The 12007-nt window shown below is 30.5% G+C and overlaps 1 protein-coding gene across 1 annotated transcript; it reads right to left on the reverse strand.

The window, feature by feature from the left end:
• Positions 1-4385: 4385 nt before the first annotated feature.
• Positions 4386-5712, reverse strand: LOC124931112 (expansin-like A2). The gene is made up of 5 exons (XM_047471502.1): positions 5544-5712; positions 5352-5461; positions 5091-5269; positions 4884-5016; positions 4386-4786 (listed from the first exon to the last, which is right to left on the reverse strand). The coding sequence occupies exons 1-5, from the start codon at positions 5674-5676 to the stop codon at positions 4538-4540; spliced, it is 804 nt and encodes a 267-aa protein (XP_047327458.1). The 5' UTR covers positions 5677-5712; the 3' UTR covers positions 4386-4537.
• Positions 5713-12007: the final 6295 nt, after the last annotated feature.

Here is a 12007-nt window from a genome sequence, read left to right on the forward strand (position 1 = left end):
ATATTTTTACATAATATATAACAATATTCAATAAAATTACCTAATAAAAATTAAATAATAATGTTCAAATTACGATTTCAATATTCAACTCCCAATACAATGCAATGCAAGCCATTAATAAAAACTTCCGCGTAACATAACATAAACAATAGTTATTAAAAGAACATTTCATTAAAGTGGTTTGTAAATCAATATTCGAATCCTTAATGGCTTGCAAATCAAGTGGTTTGCAACATGACATTAATCGGTTGTTCTTGCTCCTAAACAAAAATAAAAATCAATTAAAAATTTATTTATTTATTTATGAAAACATGCATATAACTCAAATAAATTATAAAATAAATAGAGAACTCACATATGTCATAAGGGGTTTCTTGATCCCATGAATCTGTCAAACCCAATCTGCTCCACAAATCAACACTTGTACCATATCAGATGTTAACCTTGATCGATAAGGATCCAACACTCGCGTTCCTACACTAAATGTAGCCTCTGATGCCACTGTACTAATAGGGATAGCTAGAGCATCACGAGCTAACTTGGATAGAATTTTAAACTTTAATTCTTGAGATTTCCACCAAGCCAAGGCATCAAACTGTACACTTGTATCCTCGTCTTGAGTTCTAAAAAACCATTCCTCCAAGTAAATATCCAAAATCTGACTTCAGAGGATCATGAACTTTCTTTCATTGGCCTAGAAAGAAGACTTTTGCAATATATACATTGATACTTAAAATTTCCATCATTTTCGATCACTTCAATGAATTCGGTATGAGCTTTGGAAACTTTCTTTCTCTTTTTCCTTTCAAAATGCCCCTTATCTTCCTCAACTTCATCATCTTTACCATCTTTCACATTTTTACCTTCTTCCCCAACTTCACCATCTTTACATTCTTTCTTATCTTTCTCCCCATCAATATTCACATTCTCAATTCGCAAGGCACCATCATATTCATCATCATTTATCTCGATCATAGTTTTCTCCCCCTTTCATAACAAATATGTAATTAGAGCTTAAAATGTTAAAAAAATATATTTCTAAATGATATACAATATTTAATAGTCATATTAGATATGGGTTACAGCTGGTTAAGAAATACATGGCCGGAGAAGAAAAGGACTCACCAGAGAAATCACTGGAGTAGTGTCGAGTGGAGAAGACAACGAGCGGAGAAGAGAACTACATGGAGGCGTCGGCGGCGACCGAAGTAACTTCGACTGGAGAAGAGAAGAGATGAGATGGAGGCGGTGGTAGGTTTTAGTGATTAGCAGCAGAATGACTAGATCTGGGTTTCAAGTTTTCAACCGAAGAAATATATATATGTACTAGAGTTTTATAATAAATAATATTTATAAAATTAAAATTAATAAAATGGTATATATATAATATATATATAATATATATATATATAATCGAATATTTAATCGAATATTAGCGAATACCGAATCGAATATCTTGATTTTGTATTCGTATTCGTTTATTAGTCGAATCGAATCGAATATTTTTATTCGAATTCGAATCACAAAATTACGAATACGAATATCAAAATTCGAATACGAATACCGAATCGAATCAAAAGTATTTGATTCATTTACAACCCTAGGTGAGTGTCAGAATAGTACTTCAGAGAATATGCGCTTTTGATCGTAGATGTACTAGAAAAACATAGTGCACCAAATATCATTAATGGGATCATAGTGTACTAGAAACGTACATCACATGGAATTTGAATTACTTTTGGCACGTGACAGTCTTCTATAGGTTTAGCTCAGCTGTGGTGTCAGACTGCCAATACCGGATGCTTGATCAAATACCAAATTTGATCAAGTACCGGAAATGCCCTAATATAATACCGAACTGGTAAAATACTAGAAGGCCTAATATAATACTGAACTGGTAAAATACCGGAAGGCTTGATAAAACCGAAGATAACCTAATACTGGACGCGCTTCTAAAATACCGAAAGCATATAAAACCGGAAGCGCTCCTCCAATATAATACCGAAGTCGATATAAAACCGAACTTGATATAAAACCGGACACGCTTTGATATAATACCGATCTCGATATAAAACCGATCTCGATATAATACATGACGCGCTTTAATATAATATCGAAGTCATATAAAATCGGAAGCGCTCCTCCAATATAATATTGGAGTCGATATAAAACCGAATGCACCTTGATATAATACCGATCTCAATATAAAACCGATCTCGATATAATACCGAACATGCTTCAATATAATACCAAAGTCATATAAAACTGAAAGCGCTCTGCAGAATACCGAAATTAATTAAATACCGAATTTGATCAACTATCGGACAACTTTCCGTTTCGGTTTTTTTCACTTTGATCCAACACATAAATAATACAACTTAATCTTATTGATACACTGAAAATTGATAAAAAAAAAAAAAAAAACTTTAACTTTACAAACTCTTAATTTAAAATAGTAGAGATGTACAACATATTTTCTCTACAATCATTCACATCATTAGATAATTTCTTTTTCTTAATTTATTTATTTTAATTATTTATCTCTCTTCTATAATATATATATATATTTCTCTCTTAATTTTTTTTTCTTAATTAACTTTTTATCACATTAATATTGTAAGAATTATTAAATTTTATAAATAAAATTTTATTTATATTATATTAAAATAATAAATATTTATTATATATTTTAAAATTTTAAATACAAATATTTAAATAATTAATAATATAAAACGTTATATTAACTTTAACCATAAAAAATTAATAAATTTTATGAATAAAAAAGAATTTAATTATATTAACTATTTATCTATAAAATAAGGATTAATTATATATTTAAAAATGTATTATTTTATTCTTACTGAAAATATAGTTAACTAAACTAATTAAAAGTTGAATTAAGATATTAATTAATAATTTCCATTAAAAAAATGTCCTAAATTGAAGTATATTATGATTATGAAAATTGTGTTTATATTTTAAATTAAAAAAATGATAAAAGATTAATTTTAATTTATGTTCTATTTATATTTATTTTATAACTATAACATTGAAACGCATGATATCTTATTAGTATTTATTATATTTAATTAATTTAATATTGATAGTGAATTTATTTTTAATTGACTCCAAATATTCATAAATTTTAGCTTTGAAATAAATAAAAAATTAGCTTTGTGACTTTTGCTGTTAAGCATTGGTGATTATGTATGGCATATTTTGTTGTAATGCGTTATTACTTGTTTATTTATTCTTAGTCTTCACAGTTGTAAAGAAGTAGCATTAACATTTAGAAATACAAATGATCTCCATTAACTTTGTATAATCCTTAATTTAGGGCAGTATACCGTCTCCATACTAGAAGAAAATTATGTGTGGGAACAGATGTGCCTATCCGCATAGCCTAAATGTACACCTAGACAAGTCTTTTTGTTGAAACAAGAAAGTTGTGCTGATTTGATTATACAACAAATGCATTTATGATATATATTTAGGCATCATCTAAACCTTTTCTATTTCAAGGATATAGCTCAATTGACCTTGATAGCTTTAAGAAATTAATGAGAAGATCATTGGGAAACTTCTCACTTTTGCTGGTCCTCCGGCTTGGACAACCCAAAAGGTAAGTAAATGTCATTCTGATAGATATTTCATTGATTCATCATCTTCATCTCTACCTTTTTATCTGCATTTCATATAGAATGTCTCGATCATCTTCTATGAGGATGAAGGATTTACTGTTTATTTGAATACCATAATCCCGGTTTCAATTCAGAGACTAATTAACTCGTCAACTGACTAGGCTCAGATAGATTGACATTTTCAGAGGAAACAACACATCTATATTGTATTGTCCATCATATTGTATTTATTTAGTGGAAAATGTATAAACATTTCATAGTTAATCCTCCAATTTATGTTCTTACAAGTGACACAGTTTTCTAGGTTCCAATGGGATCATACCAGTTTAAAAAATATTACAAAATTATAAAATTTAATTTATATATAATTCTTAGTCCAAATAAGTACTCAGACTAATTAAGACTAAACAACATTAAATACTGACAATTTGGATAAAATAATTCACTTAAAAGTTTAAGCCCATTAATGTAACTGTCCCTCGAAGCTGTTAAATAATTTATGTCAAACTAATAATACAAAAAAATAATAAAGAGTGACTATTAATTTGAAAAAGAAAAGAGAAGGGCATTAATTTCTTCTATCCTTCCTCTGGCCGAATCTTATTGCTTGAATTGAATGCAAATGATTCTTTCTTACAATTGATTGTAATATTGTTCGTCATTAATAAATAATATATTTGAGGTATTATTTTATGTTCAACTTTCAACCCAAACCAAACAGTAATTTAGTGATGATAATGGTGCTTCATCAATGGTGTTATGATTAATATATATGATGTGTTTTTCAGCTTACAAAAAAGAAAGAAATATATTTATCCGACAAATCCTTTCTTAACTTTTACTACTACTTGTTGTTGTACTTAATAATAATTATTAATGTTTGGTGATATTCATCTTCAGATTTGTTCTTCATCACAAGATGAGCATCCTTCCTGAGTTATATCCGTTATTTGAACGCCGGAATCGTATGTGAATCCCGCTTTCCAGTCCGCCGGAAGAACACTACTTTTCGCCCAAATCCACTTCCCGTCGTACCCCGAAGTCACCACTAATCTCATTTGCAATGCGCCGCTTGGGACTCTACTCGTCGCCCACACCGCATCGTTGCCTCGCCGGCTCAAGAAACTCCAGTTCGAAGAACCAACCTGCACAACCAACCAACCAACCAAACAATTTCACATTTATATTTATGTTCAAATCAAATCATGAATGAATGAATGAATCAATCAATTCAAGTCTCACCTGAGCCACGTCAACTCCGACAATCTCTGTCTGACCGCCTTGATAGATGAATTTGATGGCGAGATAGCTTGGTCTATGGCTACTCTCATCCACACTAACTGTCAAGTTCTTGTTCTTGTATTCACATGGTATTCTGTTCCCAGGTGTTTGATGTTATTACCAAGTATAAAAAATTAAAAAAACAGGTCAAATGGATTGATTTCAAACCTTCTGTATTCGACATCGAGAATACCCAGATTGAGAATATCGCGCTCCTTGCCTTTGTTAGCCATGGCGACAAAAGCACTACTGGTAAGGACAAAATCTGTGCGGTTGTCCTTGTTGAGATCTGTCACTATCACTTTCGTCCCCTGTTTACTACACAGAGTGGCGTTCTTGCAACTTATCTACACAAACAAACAAATTAACCTAAACAATCGATCAAAGCCATACCCTAAAACAGGAAATGGGGGAAAACACCAGACCGACCTTAAAACAGGAACCACAGCCAGCTCCATTTTTGTAGATGGAAGGAGCAGCAGCAGCGACCATTCCGTTACTGAAACTTTTGGCTAGAGAACCATACCCACAAGCCCCACCTGCATTAATTGTGGATCGATCTAATTTGTCAAATCAATTAAAAATGAAGAGCTTATGAAGATGAAGAAGATGGATTCTTACCGGAAATGACAGATGCGCTGGAGAAGTAGGCGACCTTGGAGTTATGCAGGCATCGATCACATGCAGTTGCAGAAGAAGAAATCATGAGGATGAAGAAGAAGTGGAGGAAAGAAGAAAACATAGAAGAATTCATTCTGTCTGGTTTTTAGTGGGAGAGGGAAGGTGTATAGGGCATTATATATATAAAGTAGAAGATAGAAGAAGTGGATGCCAGATTATGTTATAATGTCATCTACAAATAAAATAAAATAATTTATGTTAAAGTTCTTCATTTAATAATATTATTTGTGTCATCAGAGTCTTCCAAAATGACACATTTTAGTTTCTAATTGGTTATTTATAAATCATTCTTTAAAAATCATATTAAATACAAAAATACAAACAAACAACTGAAAGACAAAAGTTTGAGAAATACTATTTGACGTTACAATCTTACTTTGTTTACAGTAAGTTTTTTTTATTGAAATTGATCATGAAACTAAATTTTAAGTAAAATATGTTGTGTTTTTTAATAATATTGGGATGCAAATAAAATATTGAATGATTAGTCAAATAACAAATATTTTACTAACCATTTTTTCAAACAAATTGTACATTAGTCTAAGTTATTTAATAACATAATTATAACTAGATATAAAATCAAAACAAAATAATATAAAAAAGTAGAAGTATGATAAAACCAAACCAAACATTAATAAGTTGTTTGTTTTTGCTATTGAAGCATATTTGGAAAAATCTAAGTTTTTAAATTATTTGGGAATTGACACGCATTCTTTTATTAGTTAGAGAGAGAGAGAAAGAAAGGCACGACAATATTGGCGTTAACGCGGGTTTGAAAATGAAAGATCTGACAGACGTTAGACAGTTGTTGTTTCGTTTGTCTCTTTCTGCCACCACACTTTCAAATAGCTGTGTTTGCCGTGTGTAAAGAGAAGCAACCTATTAATAGGGTGTGAATAAAAATATGAGATTTATAATCTCCATTTATTTTATATATGATCAGATTTTTATAGATATATTTATAGTTTAAAAGTTATGTTTTTAAATTTAACTAAAATGAATTCACATGTTTCACTATATACCACAGTTACAAAATTTATTATTTTATAGAATAATTAATAAATAAAAAAATAAAAAGTCACATATTTTGCAAAAGAAGTACAAAATTAAATATAAATTTTAGAACAACAGATTTAATCCCAATGAATTTTGGGTATTTGTACAGCTAAATATATAAATTAATTAATTAATTATTTAAAAATAAATAAATTAATATAATAAATAGTACTACAAATATTAATTAAAAATATATATAAATAATTAAATAAAAAAAATATAGTTATTGATATTTTTATCTTTAAATTTTATGTCAATTCTAAAAATTATGTTTTTATTAATTTATCTTAAAATTTCTTTTATTATTTTTATAAAATATTTTTTATTTATTTTATTTCAGTTATTCATTTAATAATATTAAAAAAAAAGCTATATAATTATTATTTTTGTATAATTAATAAAATTAAATGATTATTTTTATTTAATAATAATAATAATTTAACATTATAATATTTGGTGTAATATATATATATATATATATATATATATATATAATATTATAAAATAAAAAAAATATTTATTAATTATTTAAAACATTGTGAAAATATATTTAGTTGGTTTTATGTTTTGAACCTAATATAGTATTTATTATATATTACATATTTATTATATTATTGTAAGCATTACAAATTTATACTCTAATTTATAATATTTAAATAATTGTTTTGATTTATTTTTAAATAAATAAAATCAAAATAATTAATCTTAGCAAAAACTCAATTAAAACAATTAATTATAATTAATTATTGTAGTAATTAATCAAATTAATTAAGGGTTAAGGCAAAATAAAATATAAAATTATCCGAGATAAAATTTGTATCCATTTTATTTTAAAATAATTTTAGAAAAATTAAAGGGATAAAAATAAATAATTTAGAATAAATTGTTATAGTCATTTCATATAAAACAATTATTTATTTAACCATAAAAATATATTTTAAAAAATTGGTACAATATTTGTAATATTTATTTTAATATTTTGTGTATTTAAAAAAATAGAAAATAAAGGCAAAATGGTGAATGAAAAATACTTTTCAAATAAACCTTTAAGGATTTAATAAAAATAAATTATAGTAATTCAATGCAGTCGAAACCCGAAGGATCCGTAACAGCAAGAATTATAGTCATCAGATGAGCGCTGGATTTTCATCTAACGTCAGGAAGCAGACGCGTAGCCCGTTGTAGCCGAGGAGAAGTGCGCGCACGAGGAATCGGATTGGCTGGCGCCAGTTAGCCAAGTCACTAACGGAACGCCCATACACAACGACGCTTGGACGAAACGCCCAAACGCGCTCAAAACGACGTCGTTTTGAGTGCCACCATCTTCTTCATCGCGACGTCGGGCGGATAAGAACGAAGATCCGTATTCGATTTCTCCTTTTTGGAATTCCCTCAGTAGTCAACTTTAAATGATCACCCTACGATGGTGATCATTTCTCCTACAAGAATAGGGAGGATTCATCCATATTACGACCAACTTGAGGAAGAACAACCAAAATATCATAAATGAATTTTGGCTGATTCGGTCCACTTGGATGGATCAACCAACCTTGGGAAGCTATAAATAGCTCACTAAGTTGATCCGAAGTCAAAAGATTCACTCTCCACCTTCCAATCTTTGATTTTTAAAAAGCCTCCATTAAAGCTACAAGCTTTCGGATTTTTTGAAAACTTTGGATATGGCCTTAAAGTTTGGATCTATGCATCTCAACCGCTTCCCCAAGTTCTAAGGAGTGTTCTCCAATCATTGGTAAGGATCCAATCACGCTCTAATTCATATTTACAGTTTGAATTTGAAATTTGTATATTTCAAATTGCATGAGCTTGTATGCTTAATGTTTATGGTTTTTTATGATTGAATAATGATCCTAAGACCATTTAGAAACTATCTAGATAAGATATAATCGATCAATCAATCTTATTAACAAAAACCCAAATTTGAATTTTTAAAATCGAAAAATCGAGTTTGCTGTTATAGGGTTAATTCAGTTGAATAACGGCCCAGAAAGCTTCCCAACATGATTATAATGATGTTGGGAAACTATTTAGATCATATTTGATTTGTCCCGATCATGTTGATCAAAATCAAAAATTTTAAAATAATTGAAAATTTTGAGTTCTTGAATTGGTTCAAACAAGCAAATAGTGTTTTTGTTTTTGTACCAATCAAATATATGTAGTATAAGGAAGCTATTGAATAACTCCTTACACTTCAAAACAACTTTAAAATCAAAAACTCGATTTTTTATCACAAACTGTTTTGAATCAATTGATCATCATCCAAGTCGATTGTTACCTTGAGATGATGATCAACATGTTCCTATGAGTTTTATGAATCTACCCAAATCCTTGGATCAAATAATCCAAGTTAAAAAATGAATTAAAAAATGAACCTTTGATGTTCTTAAGGATTGAGGCTTGTTAGCCTAGGACCGAGAGATCCGACCGAAGATCCTCGATCTGGATCGAAACTTTGGACCGAAAAATTCAAACCTAGGACCAAGACCTGACACCGATAATTTCAACAGGACCAAAAGGTTCGACCGATGTTCTTAAGCTAGGACCGAGAAATCTGACTAAAAATTTTCACATAGGACCGAGGATTCCAAACCCAGGACAGAGACTCCCAAACCTCAGGACTAAGAGGTCTAACTTTAGGACCGAGAATCCCAAACTTGAGACTAAGAGACCTGAATCCAGGACCGAGGGACTTAGCCCAGAGCTAGCCTAAGACCAAGAGGCTTGTACACCTCGATCGAGGGACGTAGTCCAAAACTAGCCCATGACCGATAGGCTTATACACCTAGACCGATAATCTCAATTAAGGACCGAGAGTCCTTAGCACCTAGACCAAGGGTTTCCGGACCCCGAACGATAAAAATTGACCCAAGGCTTAGGACTCTAGTCCGAGTGGCTTCCAATACCCTATCAAGTTGACTATTGTTTTATCAACATGCAATCTTCCTATAATTTTATCTAAAGAAGATTATGGCTGCACCATGTCAAGGCTTTAGCCTCTACGCTGCACCAAAAGCTCAGATTCATTGTCAATGACCAGGTTATCACGATCAACGGTGAGACTAATACTGCAAAAGTCATTGGGTCTACCCATATTTACACCCATGAGGTTGAACTAAGTAGGTTCGAGATATGTCTGATCTTCCTAAAGGGTGAACTAGTTTTTTTTTTGGGAAACAATTAAAACTATTTTATTAAAATCTAAAAAGTGGGAGGGTCAGAAATCAAATCTAGACAAACCCTAACTATGATTAAGGATGACAATCAAAAGACCCTAAAAAACTGATTAGTAGCATTCATACATTCTAAAAAATAGAAATTACAAACAGAAAAGACTACATTCAAACTTAACCATCCTAGCCTGGAATTTTCGCATGCCATATATTTTCATTGAGATGCATTTCTCCCCTTCCCCTTTATCTTCCTATTTCTCTAATGATAAAATGATATTTTATTGAAGATGATGATGAGTATTGTTGTTTCTCATTTTGAATTATCTCTTTGTACGAGTCTGTTATGATTTGTTAGAAAGAATTGTTTCTGAGAATTTCAGGGGTTTTACCTTTGTTATCTTCAACTTGAATTTATGTATTCTTGTCTTCCTTATCTTCAGCTTCAGCTTCAGATTCCACATCGATTTTAGAATCTTCTTTATCGAATTTAGAATTCTCTATTTCATCTTTGAAATTTTGGGTGTTTTCCTCTTGAGTTTCCTCAACAACAACTTGAGGTTCATCTTCCATTTTCATCATAATCCTTTGCATTACAGAATTTGTTTTCCTGTTCACCTTGATTCTCTTTACTCTCTTTCTTTCGCTGCCTTCTTTTTTCTTAGAATCCTTTTGCTTTCTTCCTCTGCATTTTCCTCATTTTTGTTTTTTATCACTATCCTTGACTACCACAACATGCTCTTCCATTCTTGATTTTTCTGTTTCATTTTCCTGCTTTTTTGCTTCATGGGCTTTCAAGATTTTATGTTCTTCCTCAATTGTTTTTGCACATTTAGTACTAACATGTTGGAAAATATTGTAGAAAACACACATGTTTGGCCTCCATTCATATGAGATTTTTATGACTATGGGTTTTCCCTTTCTATCAACAACTGTCATTTCCTTTGGCAATGTACTTTGAAGATGCACTTCAATGCTTATTTTAGAAAAAGTAAGGTGCTCTCCTCTCTCTGTAATTGGGTCCATATATAATGGTTTCCCCAATAGACTAGCAAAGTGACTTAGAGCTTTTGCATTATACATGTGTGTTGGGATGTTCCTAAGTTTGAACCATATTTGGGTTGTTTCCTTTGGCTTGCTTAGAAGGATCATTTCTTCATACCATCTATCCAACTTCATACAGTTGAATCCAATATAAGTATGACCAATTTTCAGAATATCATCTAATTTGTTCCCTTTTTGAATTGTAGAAATAGAGATCATGGATGTTTGTAGAAACCTTCTCTAGTCCTTTTTGCTCTCATTGTTTTATAGTGATTTCTTAGTGTCTAGGAAAGATACACGGTTCTTTCCTATGTAGTTCCCAACAATTACATTTTTCCATTCTTTGACGCATTTCTCCTCCACTTTAGTGGAAAATTTAAATTCAAAAGGAGAGTTAAGAATCTCAACTTTTGTTTTAAACTCACCCAAGTAGATTTGACCTTTGTATGCATGATCTTCTACTTTCTTTTTGTATTCTTTTTCCAAAATTCATTTACCTTCCAGTTGGAATTGCTCTTGATAGTATAGGTCTTTGATTTTTGGGACTTCATTAGCTCCATCATTGTTTCTACTGACCAGTTTACTATCTTTTTGTATTCTTCCTTCCTTAGTAGGTTCCAATCTTGAAGATAATGTATATTCAATTGGACAGTTGTTTGCTGTATTTTCTCTTTGCTAAGCACAATATCTCATTTCCTTGTATGCATCAGTAGCTTTGTGATTTGATTTTTAAGTCCAAAATAGGTTTGTTCTTTCATTATACTCAACCTTTCATATTCCTTCATTTTCCCCCATGTTTTCCTTTTGCATTTTATTTAGAATTTATATTAGTAATTGGTTCTTTACCTTTGTTGCATTTCCTTTTTTTCATGGATAATTTTTTAAGCAATCATATCAATTTCTTTTTCAGCTACCTCCCTTAAATCTTCCATCACAAATTCTATGACTTCCTTATTCTAATTGCTTTTTTTTCTATTTTGATTAATAGTATAACACAACAACAAAACGAAGCAATAACAAAATAGGGTACACTAGAAACCCTAACTATTACATAACAGGGTAAACTATAAACCTTAACCTTTTAACCAAGCTTTGTAGATGAATGAACGACCTAGT

This window comes from Impatiens glandulifera, chromosome 3, assembly GCF_907164915.1.
Source record: "Impatiens glandulifera chromosome 3, dImpGla2.1, whole genome shotgun sequence".
Taxonomy (NCBI): Eukaryota; Viridiplantae; Streptophyta; class Magnoliopsida; order Ericales; family Balsaminaceae; genus Impatiens; species Impatiens glandulifera.